The sequence below is a fragment of the Ambystoma mexicanum genome, chromosome 3q, assembly GCF_040938575.1.
Source record: "Ambystoma mexicanum isolate Mex_15411 chromosome 3q, UKY_AmexF1_1, whole genome shotgun sequence".
NCBI classification, from domain to species: Eukaryota; Metazoa; Chordata; class Amphibia; order Caudata; family Ambystomatidae; genus Ambystoma; species Ambystoma mexicanum.
Window position 1 is genome coordinate 853,072,783 of NC_090926.1, and position 24,986 is coordinate 853,097,768.

The 24,986-nt window shown below is 44.4% G+C and overlaps 1 protein-coding gene across 1 annotated transcript in view; it reads right to left on the reverse strand.

The window, feature by feature from the left end:
* Positions 1-24,986, reverse strand: part of C3QH17orf67 (chromosome 3q C17orf67 homolog) — a 149,437-nt gene that overhangs the window by 15,679 nt on the left and 108,772 nt on the right. The window contains exon 3 of the mRNA XM_069654940.1: positions 19,778-19,923. Coding sequence (XP_069511041.1) covers positions 19,807-19,923 — 117 coding nt within the window. The 3' untranslated portion in view covers positions 19,778-19,806. The remainder of the gene's footprint in view (positions 1-19,777; positions 19,924-24,986) is intronic.

Here is a 24,986-nt window from a genome sequence, read left to right on the forward strand (position 1 = left end):
CTCCTAGGTGGAAAGCGATGTGCTCCCAGACAGCAATAACGTGATGGCCACAGTTGACATAGGTGGCACCTTGAATGTAAAAGGATTGAATTTGTTCACAAAAAGATGATTGGTTGCAAGGGAATTCCGGAGGTCATGACTACACATTCTGTTCCTACAAGAGACCAGATTCATGAAGGGGGAAGAAAGAAGGATCCCAAGTGAGCTAATTGGCCAGGAATACTGGGGCTCTGTTCCTCTGAAAAAAAGCGAGTGTGGAGATTCTGGTCAAAAAGGTGTCAAGATGGAACTAACCAAGGTCTGGTCTGACGTGGAGGGGAGGGCCCTGTTGGTATCGTGCACCATAAGAAAGGTGCACTTCATGTTCGCCACGGTCTACACCCCTAACCAGGGCCAGCTAAGATTTTTGAAAGATACACTTGCAAAAATATTGGTAGAAAGCACCGGACATCTTATCACAGGAGGGGACTTCAATATAGGGGCTGATCTTGAGTTAGACAGACTAGCGCTACATGACAGGGAGCAGGACCCACCAGAACTAGGGTACAAGGAGCTTCAGGAATAATTGGAGGGGTATGTGCTCAGAGACACATGGCAACACTTCCAACCACGGTAAAGGGGTTATACCTTCTACTCACCCTCACACGCAGCATATACCGTAATAGACTATGGGCCTCATTATGAGAATGGAGGTAGCCATGGAGCAATTAGCTCCATGGCTGCCTCCGTTCCAGGCTCCATTACCGGGTCCCTACAATGGGGACTTACCGGGTTACTCCGACATAGGAGGACCTGGTAATTCCTCCTTTCAGGAACCCATCTTCATTCCCATTTGAGCCCCCATAGTGCTCAATGGGAATGGGGAGGGAGGTAATAATGGGCAGATTACATCTGCCCCGTTATTGCCTCCCTCTTCCCCTCGCGGGACCTGGAAAGCACGCCTGGTAAAACCAGGCGTGCTTTCCGAGTCCCGCGATGGGAAGCTCATAATCGGCGCTCCCGGAATGAAGGGGGCCGGTCCCGTACCGGCCCCCTTCATTATGGGAACGCCAGCCTTAAAATGAGACCCTCTATCTATATTTATAGTGATCTTTGAGAAGAGGCACAGGGCTTGACGATCATTCCGATCTCCTGGTCTGACCATGATATGGTTACGGTGGTCTTACAATGGACTGGTTGGACCCCCACAGGGTCAAAATGGAGATGTAACAAATCACTGTGGAAGAACCCTGTATTCCACTCAGAGATGGGCAAGAAAATTGGGGAATACTTTAAGATAAATACCACAGAGGAGGTCGAGATTGCCTTGGTGTGGGAGGCTGGGAAGGCTACCTGGAGGGGGATTCTGATTAGGGATGAGACTAAGAAGAAGAGGGAATGGTCACTAATCAAAAGTAGGCTGAGGGAAGAGATACAAAAATTGGACAAAAGGGTGCACAAACCAGCAGGGAGGCAAAAAGAATACATACTGGAGTCAAGGGGGAAAAAGGGAGGAGCTGCGTTATCTAGAAGAGGGAAAAATTATCTGAAACCTTACATTTTTGAAATAAAGGTTTTATGAGATGGGAGATAAAGCAGATGCTCTATTGGTGGCTAGATTAAGGGGGCAGTGGGCCGAAAGATGGGTCACAGAAATCAAGAGTGCTGAAGGGGCAAATGAACCCTCCTGGGAAGGGATCTCAGAGTCCTTTGTGGCCTTCTATGAGAAACTACACGAATCAGAGGTGGAACCCGAAGCTGGAAATATAGACAGGTATCTGGCCGATATCCAACTACCCAAACTCTCCCTCGCGGAGACTAGCTTATTGGAGGCCCTCATAACTGAAGAAGAAATTAAGAACGTGGTTGCGAGATGGCCCCGGGGGAGGAAAAATTCTCTACGGGATTCTATGAGACATTTCTTCCAGCCTTATTGCCCTTCTTGACTGAATCGTTCAATGATATACTGAGCATGTGAAAGGACCCGGAGTCCTTCGGTAAGGTGCTCATTACAGTAATTAACAAGGAGGGTAGAGACCCCCAAGGATGTGCATCTTACCGCCCGGTCTCCCTCCTCAACATGGATGCCATAATATACACTCTGGTCCTAGCGACTAGACTAGAATGGTATATGCCGAGGCTGATCCACCCGGACCAAGTGGGCTTCATTAAGAGCTGTCAGGGCACAGACACAATGTGATTCACGCAGCCCAAGATATGAGCAGGGACCCACCCGTCCTGTCAGTGGCAGCGGAAAAGGCATTTGATAGGGTGGAGTGGGGATTCCTCAAGGTAGCGCTGATAAAGTTTTGAATAGGAGAAAGGTTCCTCCAAGGGAAAATGGCTGTCTACGCATCCGTAAAAGCCTGGGTCATGGTTAATGGTGGGTATTCACTTTGGTTCAAACTGGGAAGGGGAACTAGGCAGGGTTGACCATTCTCCCTGACACTGTTCGCACTCTCTATAGAACCTCTCACCCAGAAGATCAGGGCTGACCCAAATGTGGTGGGATTCTCGGCCAGGGAATATAAAGTTGCACTATATGCGTACATCATGCTCCTACACATAAGGCACCCCTGAGCACTATAACCGCAGTGATCCCTCTGATTGAGCAATACAGCTCGATGGCGGGCTTAAAAATCAACAGATACAAATCGTTGCTTTTCCCCCTAGACAGGAGAAGAGATGGGGAAATAGAAAGGTTCACATCACTGGGGATGCAGATCAGCCTGAACACAATGAAAATCCTATTTGAGGCAAACTTCCCCCCCGCCCTCCCGATGGCCGAAATAATGGCAGACTTCCTAAAATGGCAGAAGCTAACAATATCTTGGCTGGGCCGCCTCAATTTGCTAATAATGGTGGTTCTCCCAAGGATCCCTTCTGCATTCCAAATGCTCCCCATCCAGGTCCCTGACTCATTCTTCCGAGAGGTTGGGGCTCCCTCTTAAGGTTCCTTTGTCAATATTGGTATTACCCAATGAGAAAGGGGGAGTGGGCCTTCCAGAGATAAAGCTCTATTATAAAGCCGCTCAACTCAGAGTCCTAATACCTCACCTTCTGTCCCAGCTTGACCTACAGTGGATTGCGTTGGACAACCTACAGTTACACCCAGCCACAGTAGGAGAATGGTTATGGGTCCCAAGAAACATACTCCCAACTAGGATCCGTGAACACCCTATTGTGGAGACTCTATGGGACATTTGGAGGCAAGGAGCAGATATGGGGGGTGTGACGACATGGCCCTCACCTCTGGGTCATCTGTGGGTATCGGGACTGAGGCACTCGATACCGAACCCTGAAAGATTCCACAAATGGCACAAAAAAGGATAGAAAGGATAGGACAGCTCTGCAAAGAGGGTAACTTTATCACCATAATTGAGCTAGAGGAAGCATTGGGCATAGGCAAGCTATCAGTATTCTCGTATCTACAGCTAAACGGGGTCCTCACAGGTATCGATCTCATGTAAAAGATACAGAGGGATTGCACACCCTTTGAAGCACTCTTGGATAAGAGGACAGAAACGAGTGGGTTGAATTTTGCAATGTACAGGCCTTGGTTGGGTCGAGCAGGGGCTCCAAAGAGAAATTGAGGGGCCAATGGGAACGGGACTTGGGAACCAATATTGGCCCTGACCTCTGGGACAGACTCTGCCGGGGTGTAGCTCAGACATCAATCTCCTGCCAATACAGACCCCATTCCATTAAGCTAATTAACAGGTGGCATTATGACCCGGTTAGACACTCAAAAATGTTCCAAAACTCAAGCTCCATATGTTGGAGAGGGTGCGGGGAGAGAGCTCACTAATGGCGTATGTGGTGGGGGTGCCTGAGGATACAAATCTTCTGGGACGAGGTCCTGAGGTGGATTAAAGATCTAGACGGTATTGCCCGATTCAAATCACCCATGTTAGTCTTGTTTGGTATGGAGGAGGAGGAAGGGGAATACAGAAGACCCCCGAAAATGGTGGCAGTGTTACTGTTGGCTGGAATATATAGCTACGAAATGGAAAAGTGTGCAACCTCCGAGTAAAAGGGAATTTACCAATGTAATGAAAAAGGTATATACCATGGAAATAATCACAGTGAGGCTATATGGACTGGCAGGCCCCCTGGAGATGAAATGGGCTGAATTTATGGCAAAATATATGGGCCTGGACCATATACTGTATGGACCTGAATGGGTGGAATGAGTGGGGGGGTTCGATGGGGTGGTGGCGGGGCAACCAAGTGCACAAGGGACCAGGGAACTCATGTCAATTGACTCCAGAAATGTGTTCACCGATTAGGAGGCTAGTAGCAATAGGACTTAACAGTTAATGAATGAGTCAATGTGCCTAAAGGTGTTATGTGAGTTCGGTGAAGGGGGAAAAAAGTTGTATCAAAGTGGGGGTAGGGGGGAGGTGGAAGAAAGTAGGAGTTGGGTAAACAACTTGAAGTCATTTAATTAACCTAATGGACTTGGGGTGCCATCTTTCAGACCCGTCCACAGTTGATGTTATATGTGACTTAAATCTTCAATTAAAAATAAAAATGTGAAGGAAAAAAATGATCTGACTATATATCACATTACATCCCAGTGGAGTGATGTGGAACTCCCCCATTTGCCTATTTCAGGGTCATATGAGGTGGTACAGACCGAAAAATGTAATGTAACATAACTTATTGAGCGCAAAAAGGCATCTGAGTTCTAGCCAGCCGGTAGGAGAAAACAACAGAGAGACCAACAGGAGAACTGATAGGAGTGCCCTCACAGATACTCAGAACAAAAATGTCTTGAGCCCTCTATGAAAGCACAAATGATCTGAGATCTCTCTCAATGAGGCCAGCAGGGAATTCCATAGTGTCGGGGCTAACAGTGAGAAGGAACGCCCTCCCAAACCGGTTTTACCGGTTTTACTGAAGCAAGACACTTCCAGCAGGCTGGCAAATGATGATCTCAGGGAATGCGTGGGTGACAATGAATCAGTTTCGATTGAAGGAAGGAGGGCCCTTTTTGGACAATTGCACAGTGTGTTATACAGAGTACATTAAAACTTATCCAGCTTTTCACAGAGAACCAGTGCAGTTTGGCAAACAGCAGCGAGGCAAAAGATCTGCTTGCGGTGCTCAAAGCCAGTCGTGCAGCAGCATTCTGTAGGATTTGGAGTTGATGGAGCCAAAATTCAGATTGGCCCAGGTAAATGCTTTTCCAGTAATCTAACACGCCCATAATGAAGGTGGTGACCACATTTGTGTGGAGCTGAAACAGCACAAACGACAACAATTTTCTGCTGAGTCTCAATTTGCAAAAGCCCGAACTGCAAACAGCCGTGATCTGTCCTTCTCTGGATCGGGAAGGGAGAAGTTTTACCCCCAAGCTCTTGACAGAAGGGTAATGGTAGGACAAGGTCCCAGGGAATCAGACCAGGAATCGGAATGCCAAAAGTAGTGATCATCAGTGGGGCCAGCTATCATTACCTTAGTTTTTACGCTGTTGAGCTTCAACCAATTCTGGGACATGCAATGGCATTCTCAGCAAGGCAGGATTTTAATTAGGCAGGGGGATCGGATAACAGGGCATTCAAAATTAGTTCTTTGTCGTCGGAGTAAGTATAAAAACACATGTCAGATGTTGCAATTAAATTTTCCAGTGGGCGCAAGTATACATTCAAAAGTAAGGGTGACAAGGATGAGCCCTGCAGCACCCCACAGAGGATTGGCATGGAGGGTGCACAAAACCCCAAAAGGGACACAATCTGCATGCGGTCCCTCAAGATTGAGGAAAGCCAGGCCAGGACAGAGCCTATTATGGTCAATAGTATCGGAGATGTCAAGATGGATCAAGACTCTGGCCTCCCTGCAGTCCTGGAACAAGACCGAGTTGTCCAAGATTGAAACCATAACCGATTCTGTCCCCATGGGGGTGCAAAAGCCAGAATGAAAAGTATGCAGCTAGACATTCTTTCTCCAGAAACTTGGAACGCTAAGGGGTGACAATTGCTTCCATCAGTTTCATGATGGCCGGACGAAGGGAGATCGGGCGGTAGCTGGTAGGGGACAGGGGATCCAATGACGGCTTCTTCAACAAGGGTGTAACAATAGCATGATTCAGAGGGGCAGTAATCACCCCACTCTTGAAAGACTGATGAAGCGCGACTTGAAAAGTGCAGTCGTGTCTAGAGTCAGGGACTGAAGCCGGTGCAACGGAATAGGGTTGGAAGGAGATGATGATTTAAGATTGCATATAGCCACCAGTAACATTTAATCCGACACTGACTCAAAACAGGAGAAGGTATCAATACTAGTGGGGGGGGAGGGGCCTTGGGTGGTCAGAATAACCTGTAAATTGGGCAATGTGAGGGAAGCCTCTCCTTTCCCCCAGGGTCTCTGTGCTTCCGGCACAGCTCTCAGTGTGGAGCTCCCTCTTATCATGGCCCTATTTAAAAAATATTTGACACCCCCTTCACGCAACAGAAAACGACAAAACAGCATTATATCCCACGCCCTCAGACTTAGTCTTCAGTTCCCTTAACTCCCAGTCCGGCCCTTGGGCTTGGTCTGTAAAGCTTAATTAATTATCAGCAGTGGGCGTGCACGTCAATTTACATGGTTCTATGCTAGATTTCATTTGCTGCCTTTCTGCGCTTTAACTACGAAATGGTATGGCGGTGGTGGAGCTGATCACTTTTTTCATGCCAAACTATTGAAAATGTAATGCATTGTCCTCTTTTGTAAATCTTATGCCATTGCAAGAAAACAATATATTATGTCAATACTGAAGTTCAGAGATTTTAAACAATGTAATCCTTCTCTAATGCTTGTATTGGTGATGCCTGACATTGCAGTTAGCTTGCATTTTATTGCTCTCTCAAACAGGCAACTCAAAGAAGGAAAAATATTATGAAACAGTAGCTGACACTTGTGGCCACTTACATTTTTTCAGTTGACATACATTGCAATTTTGAAAACTTGATGGCCCCCTTTGTATGAATTTATCATTCTATTGTATTGTGATGTTCACTATAGGTATGTCTGTGTGCCTGATGACATTCAACTAACAATTTATAGTTGATTCTAAAAATCTTTCTGGGTTTAGAAGTGTATCATTTAAATTCCATCAGCGAGTGAAATTCATACATTTTCGCTACACCAAATTATAAAATTGATGTACTTGTTCAAGTATAGGTTGGCAAAATCACTGGAAAGAAAAGCATGTGTAAAACTCATTTCTGTGATTGCCTACCAGCAAAACAGGTGAAAACTCTATTAGCGATATTGTGTTTGGTTTGCTGAAAAGGTATCTCCCAAAAACTCATTTCGAGGATTATTGTCTTCAAAATAAGTGGCTAACACTAGTTTTGAGAACTTCAGAAAAGATCTGTTTCTTCCAGCAAAGTAGATACGATTTACTGGAGTTTTCCACTTTGCTTTGCTAGAAATTAAAACTGCAGGCACACTTTTGTTCCAGTAGTTGTTAGCAAAATAAGAGGGCTTGCATCCCTGCCTGCTCCCATCACAGTTTTCCTGCACACTGGAGCAATGATGTTATTGTAATGTAGCAGACCAGAAAACACCAACATAACAGCGAAAACGTGAACACCACAAGGAAAGTTCACTAAAAAAAGCAAATGTAACCCTTACACAGAAATGACTGGACACTCCCTGCGCTGCCCACGCCACAGAATAAAGATTAAGCCACAAACTTCACTCCAATGCAAACCATTGACACTTATGGAGCTAGCTTATGTCAAACATATTTCTACATTGTATTAATCATTAGAAACATTCCCTACTCTTATGATAGGCTACCATTTGCACGACGGACGCCCCCATACGGTTGAGTCATTCCTGATGCCATCACTGCTCTCATCACTCATGCGATTAATCAGGACTGGTGATATTTCACTGACTCAAAGTGGGTCATTGAGCCTTGGCTGTCATCTTGAATTTCTCATTTTCAACCTTTTTAAAATACTAGATTCTTCAATCCACCCTTTTATTTAATAGATTTCCAACAGCAGTGATTCAGATTCAAGGAGCAGCTGTACGCTTTACAGAGAGCTTTCGTTGTCATGGGGGTATCTCCGTCTTAAGGTGCTGCAACTTGAGACACAGAAACCAGGGCTGGTATTACATTACATTTTCACCATTGCTGGACAAGGCATGTGCACAGGATCAAACATTGCTAGAGTGCAAACCTGCATGGCTTCTAAAGGCTGCACTACCATCTGTCGAACGTTAAGTAAAAATAAATAAGGCTGAGACAGTAATGGGAAGGGGCTGGAAAAACGTAATTAGAATTGTGCAGTTGTTTCTTTTAAATATTTACATTATACATCTTTACAAGGGCAGAGTCCCATAATTTCTCTTCTTGATTACTAGCAAGTCTCGCTATTCCAAGGCCAGCAAGTGGAAGAAGTCACTTAAAAACGTGGATCTGGAATCCAGGGCATTTATCTTACTTACACATCTCTCGGGATTGGGTAATTCTAATCAGTGGTTGATGGTCCATTGGGATGTGTGTGGTGGTTTGAATCAGCCTCAGAGGAGCAGGACTGCCACTCACAATGCTAGTGAGTGTCAGGCAGGCAAACTCTGCCTGCCTCACTCATTGGAAAGTATGTCTGAGAAGGGTGACTCGTGCTCTGGGTATTACATTTCAAAAGAGTTACTGCTTGAATGATCCAATTTGGATACAGTAATCAAAGTAGCAAAGAACAAGTTGTAGAACAATGGGTTTAAGCCTTAAATGCACAGCCGACACCTGTTTCGATCTCGTGGTCGTTTTCAAGGCCCTTTTCCTAAGATACGTTACTCAATCCGTAGTGGAATCTTGTCCCTTGCGGGATTGGTGAAAAAGCGAATATGTGACGTGTCACATCTGAAATGATGTCCTGCGTCTAGATCAAGGTCTTGATTTCTGGAGCAGGGATTTGTCCCTTTGATTGCTGCTTGGGCATTTCAGGCCACATTGAAAACTTGCAATAAGATTTGACCGAGTTGGAGATTTGAATAATGACATGTTAGCATCAAGCTGATCTAGACGCAGGACATAATTTCAGATGTGACATGCATTTATGGCAATAGAAATACCTACACATGATGCGAAGTGTCTCACTCATCTAGCAGCATTCATGACAAGAGGACAATTTGAAGGGAAATTGGCACCCCTGTGATGGATGTCAAAAAGAAAATTCCCATATGAAGCTGACTACATAAAAACACAGAAGATGATAAAAGACCCAGGTTGGAGTAGCAGGACATACCTGATTGGATCACTGCTGGGGTGTGTGTTTGGGCTAGTGCTTCTACTGGCTAGTGGGAGTTTCGGCTCCTACCTGGCTTTTAGGATAAGAAGAGGACCCCTGCACTCATTCTTCAGAGATCCTAGAGAAACCAGAAGGAGCCAAGTATTAAGTCCAGCTGTGAGACTCACGAAGAAACCTGACTGAACGAGGCCTGGCAACCAACTTCTGCTGCAGCCCTGGTGGAGCCCTGTCTTGATAGTTATCTTTAGTAATAATAATAATAATAATAATAATTTGGCATTTATATAGCGCTACGAACCCTCAGGTATCTGAGCGCTGCTTATTATTACCCACGGTGTGTGGTGCTCATTTATCGACCTCAGAAGGATGAAACGCTGAGTTTGGCGCTGCCGGGATTCGAACCTGCGTTCGCAGGCTCTGCACTGATGTCAAAGCGAGCGCTCTACTCGCTGTGCCACTTGACCGGCTGTAGTCCTTCAAAGGAGATATGACCCTTGGAGTGGAGGGACCATCGATTCCCGACGTTTGCTCAGTGACCTGCCAAAGACAGCCTTCGGAAGTGCCCGGGAACCATCCTCTTGCTGAACAGCTTTGCTTTTGTGCTACTTGGTGAACACTCAGCTTCCACTGCAAGGCTCCCTCCTGTGAAATGTAGGCACCCAAACACAAAGGGGACCGAGATAAACCGGAACGTTTGACGGCTGCTACTGAGTCCTGTTGCATTGCTGTGCACAGTGTGCATCATCCGAAACCTGCTTACCTGACCCGAGTCCAGTCCTGAGAGGGGTGCTGCATGAAGTGTTTTTGCATTCTTTGACTGAGAGTCCTTGCACCAGCAAAAGACACAAACCCGGAGTAGAGCTCGAATCTGCAACCCCTGGAAATCGAGAACAGCAGATTTTGGCGGCAAAAGCAACGTAGGACACCCTTCCTTTGTTCTACCAATTCAGGGGAAGATTCAGAGTAAGGAGGTACGTTACTGAGCTTTTAACCTACCCCTATACTCCCATTATAAGTCAATGGGCTTATAATAAACCTAATTCTAATAAGTTTGGCTTTGCCATTACTTGCCTATGCAAGACTTCTGACTGTTGGGGCTAATTTTGGGCATTAGTCTACATTGAACCCTAACTTTAAGAACCCTTCACCGGACTCCAGAGACCCTACCTGCATTTTTTCCTGCATCCTAAATTCTGTGGAACTGTATCCTGAACAATTGGGTGCAAGGCCCCATGCAACTTAGGGCTGGACAATTTTAGTTGGGGATCATCTCTGTGGACCTTTTTGTGCATAATACTTGTCTAACCTTTCCTTTTCAGGAGTATTTGATTTGTATTATGCTTTACCCCCCAGTGAATGTATATATGTATTTAGTTTAATAGTGTTATGTGATAAGTCTACCTGCGTGTAGTCATTTTCCTGTAGTGTGTTTTGGCCATAATTAAATAACTGTACTTCTATATATCCTGTCTAGGTGTAATTAGTGATTCCCATTGTGTGACCTCATTGCGTACCCTTTACAAGCTCAGCACCTCTGAAGAATTTAGCCTAGCCCGCCTGTCACTGCTACCGAAACTGGTTTGGCCACAGCTTCCCAGAGTTGTGGCTGTCACAATATAGGTTGGCCTTCTATACATCTCTCCACCAGGCCAGAGTATAGAACATCAGTCCTAACAGTGGGTATCGCCTGAAACGTGTCTTATTTGTAGACCTTTTGTGGGGAAGTTAAGTAGCCCTCCATGTTTTTGTTGGTCATTAAACTTTTGTCCTCAAGGCAGTTTTCTTGACCACAATCATGCAAGTTCGCCAACCCTTGCTCTACGCGCCTCTTCTTGTTTTGGCCATATCTGATCTTCACAGGAAAGCCTTGCATGGACAGAATCCAGGAAGTCATTCTGGAATTACTGATGTTCCCCGCCCGGAATTTGTCACTTTGATGATATTGCAAGGGTTGGAGAGGAGTCTTCACAATGATGTGCTCCCCCTGGATGAATGGGCAGATTTGGGGAATCCTCTTTCTCCCCGGATTCTTTACTGTTCCCATTTACCTGGAGGAAAATTCTGTATTCTGTCTGGTTCACACGTTTGGGTTTGAAGAATTTTTTAATCTGGGTCAGTCTCCATACTTACCCTGTCCCACTCAAGAACTTTTGGGACCCATTTTTCTTTGGGAGGGATCCCCCTGTTTCTGAAAGAGAAGGTTTGCTTACTCTTTCAAAGGGGATAATCTTGATATCCTCCACAAAGTGGGTTCTTTGTTGGCCTCTCCTACTTACACTTTGCTTTTCGGGTTCTAACTTTCTGGGGGTAGAAGAGTCACTTTCAGGCTGAAAATCTTCCAGTGGTTCTGTCAGGGTGATAAAGGAAGCTTCCTCTAGGGCTTGGCATCTCCCCTCCACCAGGGTCCCCACCTAAGGAACCTGTGGTTTGTCAGACATTTCCTCCCCTCTTTTCTACATGAGGCATCAGCCCTGATTGTTGGGGAATTCTGAGAAGCAGGGTTAGGTTGAGGGTTGGACAGAGGCCTCAGCATGTGCCCCAGGTCGTTGGTCAGTTGCTGGACATGTCACTTCAGCTGCAAGACTTTTTCTGAGTTTTGAGTCGTAGGGGGGTCTCGAGTCATACTGCTGCTCCTGGAAAGGGTAACTGTTCCTTCTCCCAGGGTAGCTCGGGTACTGGAAATACCCTCATCATTTTCCATCCTAAATCCCCCTTCTCCTGGGTTCAAGGATCCATAGTGTAGGAATCGAGGAGGGAGTGGAGGATTATTTTGGAAGTTCTGGTTCGGGGGGTATCTGGGGAAATATTTTAGATTGGGAGGTGGAGTGATACTTCTCTAGGTATCACTCCACCTTTTTACTTCTAGGTGAGAAAACCTTAACAGCAAGTCCATGCTGCTGATGCTATGCAAGCATGCAAAACTACAGTTCCAATCCCAGCAGAGAGAGAGGAATATACCAATGGCTACACATATGCTTCGCCATGATGATGATTGGGGGCTCTGATAGTAAAGATCTACAATCACATCTTGACTCAGATCTTGTTCCTGAGTTTTCAGTGCTCCCTCCTCTGCAAATCCCCCACCCTACCTCCGATTGTCATCTTGTGGTGGCAGTGGACCCCCCTATTAGACTGCCTCCTGACATATGCCTAGGTGTCCCTGAATGTCAGTCTGCCTTGCAGTCATGTGTTCTCCACCCGTCGCCCAGTGGTAATTTGATTTCCCCTGCATCACTGCGGTTGCACATTTCTCATTAGTCCTTGGGCTGTATCTTTCTATTTGTGTTCCTGGATGCTGCCCACTCAAAAGTCACTTAGATCTGCTTCTCTAACATAAGGAAATATAGCAGACAAAATGCGTGTCTACTGATAGAATATGGCTGTAAACTGGTGTCTGAAAGCTGAGCAATGAAGCAGCAGAATTGGAACATACACGACATGAGCTTACAAGGTCAGACTGAAGAAAGTGTTCTGCTTTTAGGTCACTGCCGTTAATCTAATGCCTGGTTTTGCAAATGCTAGTTTCTCTCGTTGTGCTGCTCTCAGCAACAGCTGGCGTGGCTCTGACTAATGTGCACTCGAAAATGCAACTCTTGCCCATACAGAGCGAGTCAATGAGATAGGAATGAGAGAGGATGAGACAGTGAGTGTGATAGATATACCTGGTGTTGCCAGATAAAAGATCATTTGCATGTGTTATATCTACTGGCATATGAATGGGATGTACCTTAGAGTGAGTGCAGCTCAAGTGTGGTTGTCATGGCGTAGTGTTGGAGCCAAAGTCTTTCTTCCCTGACTGTGTGAGGAGGTGCAGACCTGACCTACAGTACAGCATATACACACAGTGTAGCGCGATAGCGTTGCGCATAGTGATGCTCGAGTGTGGTTGTCGTGGCGGAGTGTTGGAGCCAAAGTCTTTCTACTGTGTGGGGAGGGGGAGACATGACCTGCAGTACAGCATATATGCACGCTGTAGCGCAATAGCACTGCACGGAGTGTGGTTGTCGTGGTTTGCAGTGGTGCCCATTGAAGCACCAGTATGCTGCTTGGAAGCTGCGGTGCCTGACCCCAATCTCTTCACACCAGTAAGCACCTGCTTCCCTATTGCTGCATTGACACTTGTTTAACTGAGACAACATTTTGACTAAGGAGATCGTGGCCCCCCCTTTAAAATAGGCACTGACTGTCGGCCTGTGTGGCCTTTGAGCGGCCTACTGTTAAATGGTGAAACTGCAGTATCGATATTTGGATAGTGTGACAACTTGCCGATACGTAGCTCGCTGGGATCCCAGGGCCAATAGGTTGTGACTGTTGGCCCGTGTGGCCTTTGAGTGGCTTATTAGTGCACTGTGACCCGCATAAAGGAGTATTGCTTGAACTTCATTATTCTTCAAATAAACCTAGGAGTCCTTCTACTTTGCTGCCTGTCAGCGGTGACTGTTGACTGATTTGTCTTTGAGCCGCTCTCAGACATTTTCCAACTTTCTCTCGCTTGGTGCTGAGCATTGCCTAAAGCTGGCTATTTTTGTCAATCAAGCCTGCAAAAATGAATTTGCATAAAAACAGACAAAAGGCAAATGCTACAAAAAAAACGAGATTCCAAAGATGCTGTTAGTATCTGCACTGATACTTCATCGATACATAAACCTGAAACATTGAAAATGAGCAAAAGCACTGATTTCTATAAAGGCCAGAGCACAGTAATTGAGATCCTTCTTTTACCTGAGCCTAGTGAAATCCTTATAAGTGAAGTAGCATGTACAATTTCAGAGTTCGACAATAACAACTCTCTGCAGAACCTATGTTATAGCCTCGAGGGACAAATCACCAATCTGGAATGGGGCGCGGCCAATAAGGAGCAGGTACTCAATAACAAGGAGTCTGAAACCTCTGAAAGCAAACCAAATGATTCTTTGGCAGTTTCCAAAGTTGAACTTCCAGCGTGTCTATCCTGTTCACCCCGGCTCACAGGGCTAGCTGAGGAAATTACCAAAACTATTGATGACAGACAAGACTTCAGTATAGCATTAGACCATCATGATCCCTCCGAAAGTATGTATAGTGAGAAATTCAAAGAATTAGATGCGCATAATGTGGCAACAAGTTTCTCTCTAAAGATCTCTCTAAAGATATTGCTGAAATTATCACATAATATCTCCTGCCAGGTCCCGAAAAATGCAAGTTTACTGGTGGAGCTACTGAGACTGAAGCAAGCGGATCCTAAAGCTGTCTGCTTGAGACCTGACACTCAGGAACATTCTACTGCCACTCTGCTAAACGATATACAAATGGACACAAATCCTGAAAACCTTGAGTCCAGAAAGGTAGAGCTTTTTGATTGGTAGTGACGATGAAGACGAGCAGTATCATCTATCCAAAAGAGAATGAAGAAGGATGAAGAAATTGAAGGCCAATAGTGGGAAAAAACTATTGACAGGAGATGAGGTGAAGGAGCAAGGGGAAAGTGAACAAACTGATAATGCGCAACATACAACTAAACAAGCATGAAAACAAACTCTGCATAGAGCAAAGCAAATTGCCCAGAATGATGGTAATTGGTCGATTGGCTCTACGGGCCACAAAGTTAAAGCAAATGTGGTATCCCAAGTTAGGGAAGAAGAATCGGATGTAAGTACCCCGAATTGCTCCAATTCTACACTTGAAATTAGTGTATCATCTCCTGAGTGAAATGTAAATGAGAAAGATCTTGAAAGAAAACGGGTACCGGATGTGATTAGCCCAACTAAGAAAACTACTGAGATAAATGAGAGGAAAAAATCTACTCTCGAAAATGAACCTACTGTCCCGCCAAAAGTGTTCACGAGTGCGGCGAGGGGGAAAAATGCCCATGAATAGAAGCAGACTCCTTGAAATCTTCAACCATCTTCTGCCATTAAGGATCATAAAAAGCAGTGATTTTAAATGTGTGGAGCAATGCTACAATTGTGTAGCTAAGGTGCACTGTATGTCAGAAGATGTTGTCAGCTTAATTAGGGCTAATGCATCCGACCTGGGCAGAAGGGGCTATGAATTGGATTGTGATTGGGCTAACAATGATGTGAATAAAGTAAGACTGACTGTAACCAAGGGAGACAGCAAGAAGCGTACAATCAGGGGCCAACACGCAAAACTAAATTCTGATGTTGCAAGTGATGCTAATGTGAAATCTCACAGGGAGTGGCTTTGCTCATTCTTACATCCAATAACAACAAGATCCTGATCTAGTATTGAATTTATATCATGGAATACTAGAGGACATAAACATCTATTTTGCCTGAAAGGCTCAAATAAACTATTCAATACAGCTGAGGTAATATTACTACAAGACCCGTGTCTCTTAGGTACGGCCCAGTTTGATGGCTATTCCTCATACTTTTGACATGTGGCTAGGGGTATTAAAGGGCTGCCATATGGTGGCGTGGCTATCCTCATCACTAATGGTATCAAATCTAAAGAATATGTGGAGGACGAGAGTGATTGTAATGTATTATTGGTCGAAGTACAACTCAATACTAAGCAGGAATGTCTGCTAGTAAATTTATATGGCCCTCCCGGTGGTGATTTCACATTGGGAATACAGCTGAAGATATTTAAACAGGTTGGGATTAAATGTACTGAAGACTCGAATGTGAACCTTACTATAGGTGGTGATTTAAATGCTAGCCGTATTAGCGATGTCGAAATAAATATTAAAAATACTCATGAATTTTTGAAAAACTGTGAACAAGTTGTGAAATCTAGGAGATGGAAATCTTTCTTTGATGAGGTAGATTTAATGATAATCAATGGCACAGTAAACAGTGATATAGCCCCCGGGTACACTTGGCGTAATGGTATTTTTTCCACAACGTTGAACTATATCTATGTTAGTGAAAAAGTATATCCCCGGATACTAGATATGCAAACACGTTTCAATGAATTTAGTGACCATGCTAAACTCTCTCTTTGATATTAGCTACCTACCGTCAAGCTTTCCTATTGGGATAAAACTGGCGCATTGGAGGTGAATAGAAGTGGGAATTGATTGGGGTGGACCAATAGAAATTCGGAAAAAGTGAAAGAATGGACTAAGGTAGTTAAAAATGAATATAGGCATATGGAAACTGCCAGTGAGATTGTGTTATGGTTTTCTTCTTGTATGTATGGCTTTCTGCCAAATAAAAAATGAATATAAGAATTGGCTAAAACGATATAGGATGTCAGAGGACAATGTGGTGTAGCAAAATATGGTGCTGGATGGGGACACAAAAAAACTGGTCAAAATATAAAATGGTGACTAGTCAGGGTGAGGAAGACATACTATGTAATATGGATGAGGAGCGATGGGAAGATTGCATCTTGAATAAATACTCGGGTAATAAAATAATCATGGAAATAAAGCCCCATATGGGCCTAAAAATTGATCGTAATGATCTTATATTACTAATTAATCCTCCAGAGCCCCCGGACCTGATGGGTTATACAACGTAATTATTAAGGACAATCAATCCTGTGGGCTGATATCCTCATGACCCTGTTTCAAAAAATAATAAATACGGGTATGATTCCAGAACCCTGGAAGACTTCCCATATTATACCTGTTTCAAAAAAAGGTAAAGAATGCTACCAGAAAATTACCGTTTATTAGCTCTGACAGATGCACCCAGCAAAATTGTCTGTACTTTAATCCTAAAAGAAATCAATCATTGGATAGAAAAGGATAATATTTTTAGTGGATTCCAGACAGGCTTCAGAAGAGGATATTCTTCGAATGCGAACATCTTTGTAATAAATACTCTTCCTGACAGGTAAGGTTTAAGGACTCATCGCTGCTGTATCTTCTATTTGTAGACTTTTCATCTGCATTTGATACCGTGGTCAGAGATAAACTATGCGTCAAACTCGAAAAAATGGGTATGCCTGAGCATTTACTATACGCCTGTAAATTGATCTACAAAAATAACACTCTCAGAGTTAGACTGAATAACAAGGGTAAGCTATCTAAACAGATACCTATGATATAATAGGTTATTTATAACGTGCTTAATACCCAGAGGTTTTTAAGCACAGACCCGGGATTTGAACCTGTGTCACTCCATGTCATCTTGCTTTCAAGGTGAGCACCTTGACTCTGAGCTATACTCCCGAGACTATAAGAAGGGGAATGGGATAGGACTGTGCCCTTTAACCTGTTCTGTTTAACCTCTTTTTGACCAATTTTGGTAGTGCATTCCTTGAAAAACGTAAGGCCTTCCCCAAAATACGTAGAAATATAGTGCCATGAATCGACTATGCTGATGATTTGATAATCATGGATTACACCTTTATGGGAATTTACCACAGTGCCCAGGCTATCCTGAAGTGTGCAGAATTGAATGGGTGAAAGGTAAATTTGAAAAAGACGCAATTTATGGGGGCGGGTAGAAAACAATCTGGCAAGTTTAGTATAGTTAGTTCCCTGGAAGTCATTGAAAGGGTAACATGCTATAGATACCTGGGATATGATCTAACCTCGGAAGGAAAGAACAATTGAATATTACTATAGAATAAGAGAGCTAAAGCCCTATCCACTATGTCAGCATGAACCATCTATTTAACAAAGAACAGCTGGATACAGCCTAACGGGAGTTATACATGTATACAAGCAGAAACTATCTGCAGCATTCTTATAGGCTCTGGAAACGTCCTTTGGTGAATTGGGTAATTGGGCAGATAGGTTAGAAAGATGTACTGGAGAAAGATTCTGAGTCTTACAAATTAAACTCTCATTGAAGCTATACGGCTCGAATTGGGCCTAATATCACTGGCAACTCTAATTGTTTGACTAGTCATCAGACAGTGTCTGCTATGAAATCTTTAAGTACATATGCCAGGAGGTATTTTACCTATAAAAAGCTGCAAATGTATCTAAAACTTCTCTCCTCTCCTGTAACACGGAGGATGTTCATGGACCTACTATTTAATAGAATGGAGGTACTGGAAATCAAGGGTGCATGACGTGGTCTACATAAAGAAAAACAGATATGTAGAATCTGTAATGATATGCACAGAAAGAATCATCCAGGCATGTCCTTACCGCCTGCCCTAGAATGAAAGAGCACAATGTGCGATATCTGAGAAAATATGTAGAGAATATGAATGATATTACCAGAGAAGTATTCTGGCTGAGATTTGGATCAGGATATAGCCATTGCCATACAATTGCAATAGTTCAGGTCTGGAAATGTGTTAGAATAGATTAGCAAAGTTTTGAAGATGATGTGACATTTTTGGGTAATCTGTAAATATAGACAATGTGATATGTGATTGTGAATGTATTTCAAACTTATATCCACTTTTATTTTATATTGTTGTCTAACCTCAAACTTGATGGCTAATAATGGTATATATTTTATGTGTTGTAGAGAAATTGGTTGAATTGAATGACTTGTATTTTTATAAGTTCTTTGTGTAAAGGTCTGCTTGAACTATATACACAAATTTAAAACATTATTTTAAAAAAAAGTGTGCAGTGGTAGAATTTAGGATCTATATGTGCGAATGCTGGTTACAAAGGCAGACCTTGCAGATTCCAGACCGAAAGGCTGCGTTCCACAGTGTCGACCTTTTGTAACGCCCTCTTCAGTCCTCCACTGCCCACCCACACACACACAAACCCAGGCGCTGCGTGGCCCATGCCTCCATCCACCGCCACCCCACTTACCTTCTGAGTTCTGGCGCACCTGTTTCTCACTCATCTGGCTCCCATTCTGTCTACACCCCCTTAAATCTTTTGCAAGTAGCCTCCCGTACGTAGGTCTTTAAGGGGCGTGGCCTACAGACCATAACCAGGGTTTTATTATGCATTGTCAGTGGACACGCCCAAATTGTACACCCAGTGTTTTTATCAGGGGCACAATTTTCTTTTTGGCACATACATGATTTGATATGGAAACATTTACATTTTCTAATATAGGTTTTTCTGGTATCAAGTAAGAAAATTGCGGCAAAAATGTCACCGGTAAAAGAAATGGTCAGAAAAATGCTGTGGTTTGACCCGGTAAAGGTGTACCCCATGATCACATTTAAGGGGAGCGGGGCTTGCGGGGTGTCCTGCACTCCCCTTAAATAGTATAATGGGTCCAGAGGTTGCGGGGGTGTCCCCTGCATCCTTTACATGATTGTGGCGCAAAAAACCACAGCATTTTTACTGCAATATTTTGTATACACGGCCATTTTTGCAGCGATTTTATGGAACCGTTTTTCTACTCTTGTTATCTAGGCTAATGCTGTTTAGTTATGTTTCATACATTCCATTACACGACTACCTGTAAACCCTAGGACTTTCTGTCCAGTTTCTTTCTCCTTCAAATGGATCTGTAAAATTCACCATTTCAACTTAGTTTTCATAAATATTTTGTGTGTGGTGAACACCACCACATCCTGCTCGGTGGGTTCGACCTCGCTCACTTCCCTCAATCAGACAAACTAAGTAAAACATTTACGCCCCACTGCTTTAACAAGGCCTCAGTCATTTCTGCCGTAGACAGGGGAAGGTGAAAATGCAGAGATGCTACTAAAACTCCTACCGTCCAAGATGGAACCGGGAGTGATGGCTCTAGACTGGATAGCCGATGTTCCGGTTGCAGTGTGGCTGGCAGTGGGGGTTCAGCCAGTGCTCGAGGAACTGCTCCTCGGACCTCTGCTCCAGACGCTGCAGGTAAAGCATGTACTCCTAATGGGAAGAGTTGCAGTGTCAGAAACAGACCCATGACCAAACCAAAAGCTTTCATTTTAGACAACAATCTTCCCCAACAATGACACGTAATCTCCATGCTGAAAGGTATGTTGACATCTAATGTGCATTCAGTCTAACATGCAGACAGGATTTATATTGAAAAGAAATATGACAAATTTTACAGTGTATATTAAAACGTGCTGAAGCTTGTTTCTACACCGACATGTTAGCGTTTCCAGCGCACTAGTCAGGTGGTGTTGTGAAACAAGAACACTTGAGTTGCAGTTCTGGCTTCGCTTTTTCACCACAATTGTGTGATCCTAGGCAAAATATGTGTGCCACAATGTGCCATAGTGGTGTGCATGCAGAAACAGTGTTAGAACACATTTTAAGTAGTATAGTTGTATTTGAATTCCACATGTGCTACTACTTAATGAGCTACTTTTAAGCATTTCTTTTCAATGTGGAACGTGGGGATTTATCTTAAGACTGTAAAGGTCCGGTTCTAAGAATCCTCGATGAAAGCACGCCGTGCACTTATACTCAAAGTTGTTTGTGCAGTCCCTCAAGATTTTTGAGCATCAAAACTGCTGTGAAAGTATTCTTATCCCCTCCTATATTTTCCTTATAGACCACCCCAACTTTTCCCAGTAATATTGGGTCCATACACAGCTTTGCCTTGCAGCATCTAGTAAGAAAGTTATGGATGCAGCAACTAAACATTGAATAGATATAGGGCCTCATTACGACCCCGGCGCTAAACCATGGTGCCATTAGCACCATGGTCCATGCCGGAGTCCGCCATGGTGAATGGCGGAATTACCGCCCCATTCCAAGGTTGGCAGGGCGGTAATTCCCCATTCACCATGGGCCCTTCCCCATTCCCATGTTTGCCCCATAGGGCTCAATGGGAATGGGGAAGGCGTTAAGTACGGTGCCGCAAATTGCGGCACCGTACTTAGCACCAAGGTCCCTTTACGGCACCCTACTTTAACGGCTGGTTAAACCAGCCGTTAAGGTCGGGTCCCGCAAAGGGACCTCGTAATCAGGCGTTAAGGGTTTAATGGCACCGACACCTTTTACGGCGCCGTTGAACCCTTAACGCCAGGGTCGTAATGAGGCCCATAGACAGCTAAGGCCAGAATCGCTGGTGGGTGCGCTGTGGCTCTCTACCAAATACAGTGTATGCATGACTTATCGCCTGCTGCGCTGCCAAAACAAAGAGGCTCTACCCGAAGGGTCCGAAAAGGTCCAGGGTTATCCGGATTAGATTGATTGATCGATTGATATTTTATTTCTATCGCGCTCGTAAGTGTTTGAGAGCGCGACAAGGCAAGGGAGGGGAACAGGGGAGAACAAAACAGCGATCTTACTAGGCCCAGTGACATTGAGAACGCGCAAGTGCATGGGAGAGGGGGAGGGGAAAAGTGCATGGAAGGGGGAGAGGTGGAAAGTGCGAAGCAGAGGAGAAACAGATAAATAACAATAAATAAATAATAAAGGCAGCAAACAGTGGTAATGCAGCCAGCAATTTGCAAGTGCTAGGTTTAAGGCAGCAGACAGGGTAGGTCTGATAAGTGCAGGAAGAAAAAGAGGGGGCTGTATGGGTACAGATACAGACCCCAGTGCAAGGGGTGGCCCGAAGGCAGTGCGGGAGGGTGGCAGGATGAGCAGGTACCTGGGCCCAAAAGACAGAGGGTGGCCAGGTGCACGGTGCCAAGAGAGAACAGATCAGCAGGGGAGATGGGGAGCGAAGGCAGAAGAAAAGAGGCAGGTCTTGAGGTGCTTCCGGAACCGGAGATGGTTCTCCTCAAGTTTAGAGTGGCAGGGAGGCTGTTCCAGAGGGAGGCCCCAGCCGAAGACAGAGATCTACCCCCAGCTTGTTTCTTAGAAAAACGACTGACCCTGAGTGAGTTGGAAGTAGAGGAGCGAAGAGCTCGAGAGGGGAGGTATTTGCGGAGGGATAGCTGATAGATTGGCGAGCTGTGCTAGGCCACGATCATTTTTATTGTTCTCTAGTAATCATCATAACAACCGGCGACACAGATTATCATCAACATCATTTATTCAGAGTCAGGTGGCAATGCCTGCTCACAGCCAATGCCTGCTTGCAGCCGAGACATGTTTCGACCATAGGTCATCTTCAAGGCTGACAATTTAAACATGAATTGAATGCGTAATCCATTATCAAAATAAACAATTCCAAAATTGGTAAACTGAAATTGCTGTAAAATGCCATGTTGATAATTGTTGGGCAGGCAGGAAAGACAGGAAACAAACAAAAAAAAACGATTGAATGGCTGAAGTATGGATGCAGAGGAAAAGGCTTGTGCTCAGCTATGGGAAATATGCTGCTCCTGGTTGATCAATGGGCCCTAAGCCTCGGCCAGAACAACATCATTCGGTATACAGTGTTTATATCGAATCCTTTATATTGAATGCCCATTTCTCGAATATTTTATCTTGAAAACCTTTATAATGAATGCATATTTAGGGGTGCGGTAAAGGGTTAAATATTTTTTTGGAAACGGTTGGGGTTGGTTTTTATGGTTTGGAAACAGCGGTTTGTGTGGGGACTCCCCCAACCCCCCAAAAAAGTTCAGTCACTATAAAAGTTTTCAAGATAAAATATTGCAGATATGTGATTTTCAATATAAAATATTGCGATATAAAGACATTTACCTCTGCGGCCATAGGATAATGTCATCCTTTTAACACCCAAGTTAAGAGATGGGGGTTAGGGTCCTCTAATGTAAGGAATTGTGCACAGCGAAAAATCATCGGAAACTGCACAAAGTTTATAAACGCTGCGCTCTTCGTAGTACAGGCCAAGCATTATTCTGTCAGAATGCATGCAAGTGCCTTATGAGAGTTCCCCATAGCAGCCTGCAAGCCATGAGGTGATGTCGAACATCCTATATGTCTAGTGGTGGAAGTCATACTTATTATATTTATTTATTTATTTGCATTTTTAAAGCGCTTACACCTCCCGTGGGCATCGAGACCCTGTTACAGGAATTCTTTGTTTTTGAGCTATCTTCCCGGGACAATCCCGGCAGTTAGTCAGGCTTGGGCTGGCCTATAGAGCAATCGGACAATGCCCAAAGTGCAGGCGCAATGTGCTAGTGTGGGCACGTTTTGGGTCAAAGTAGGCCACTTTGATTAGTATTATTAATTCCACTATTCAGCTAGTAGATTGTCCAAGTGTTACTGAACAAATATTCTTTCAAATGCCAAATTTGCTCCTTTTACCACCGAACTCCCACTTGGGTACTACGCAAATAGTCTGTCACACAAGGAGCAAATTTCCATTTGCAACTGTGGGCCACTTTTTCATTAGTGCCCGAGACCTTTCGTGCCCCACTCCGACCTTGCTGCTCGTGGAAGTACTGGGCCTAAGGCTTTAATGGTTTGAATACAAGACTCACGGGAATGAAAATAGGGTCTGTCCAGTCACGAAGACTAAAGTGATTTGATCCCCTCGACTATACAAGGCTACGCACAGAGGTACCTCATGGGCAGTACGTATTGCCAAGTCCTGGAATGAACTACACATTCTTCTGTAGTCAATGACACCATATATAAAACGTCAATATACATGTTTTTAGTAGCTGTCTAGAAATATTCAAGACTTCCCTTACATACCACACTTTATAATTGAATAAATCTCTCAGGGCCAATAACGGCTGGTATTTCTACCCCGGGCATCGGAATTCATTTGAAATTGTTGCAAGGAGGAGCTGTTGAGTAGACCCTCTGAAATTGGACTCTACGCATGCACGGGGACGTCTGTACTGGAGGCATCAGTGCTGCATTCTGCAGATACTGCTATTCTTGAAAGCCAAGAACCCGCTTGGCAAAGACCAGGTGTATGCCCGCAAATGTGCAGACAGAATCAGTTCAGAGCCAAAGGCAAACTGACACAATCACAAGAGACAAGCTCATCCTTTTCATGGCCTCTTTGCTGCTTTCGCCACAGTACAACATCTAGAGTTAATAAGTGGATCTGTTGAGGGTCCAAAGCCAGGCCTAGGTATCAACATGAATGTTCTCATCCAATGTCAGCTCAAGCTTGACTGCTGGATGACCTTTAAGAATCTAACTCATTCACTGCACCCTGACTAGACAGGGCCTCAGTGAGCCACACAACCTCCTGCAACTGTGTGGCTGACATTAACCCTAAAGGTTAGGGAAAAACAAAGGATTTCACTCAATGATCTGGGATTGTGTGTGTGTATTCCTGCCTTCAACTGCACATAAATGTGTTACATCCCTCCAGGAGCCTTAAAATATATAAATGATAACTCTCTGTGTACATTCCATGCATTCAAAGTGATAACTGTGGTATCCTGTCTCACATCAGCCTCACCTGAGTGGAGCGCTTGATTTCTCACCTATAGCTAATATAACGAGAACCCAGGCAGGATGTGCAGCTCATTCCTCCTTACAGATGGAACCTACTCATACCACAGAGTGAAGGAAATGAGTGGTCGCAATTATGGTGCAGTGAATTATCAGCCACAAGCCACAATCAGCCATATGCTTCTGCGGTCGGGAGTTCCAGCAGCCCCATCTCTTCACGTCTCTAAATGGTAGTATCAAAAAAGCAGGGGGCAGGCAAGGTATTCATCCCAGCCAATGAGAAGGTGAGAATTATTTGGCCTTACTTTGGTTATTCATTTTCCTCCCGGCTTGTCCTCATAATAACCCCAGAGCTACTCAATGTGTTGGAAAATACTCTCATGTTAAGCCAATTCTCCCTTCCGGCCTTTATTACTGATCCCCTACTGCAGGGGTATGCAGCTTTTGGCTCTCCAGATGAGTTGGACTACAACTCCCATCACTGCTAGCCAACATAGTCAATGGTGAGGTATCCTGGGAGTTGTAGTCCAAAAAATATGGAGAGCCACAGATCAGAGACCACTGCCCTAGTGGCTACTCTGCAGCTTGTTATTGTTACTCCTACTCCTTGTAGCGCCAGAATCTGCTCCTTGAAACGCTGCCCGAGATATATCTATACACTAAATGATACAAAATATGAGCCAGTCTCAGAGGTGTAT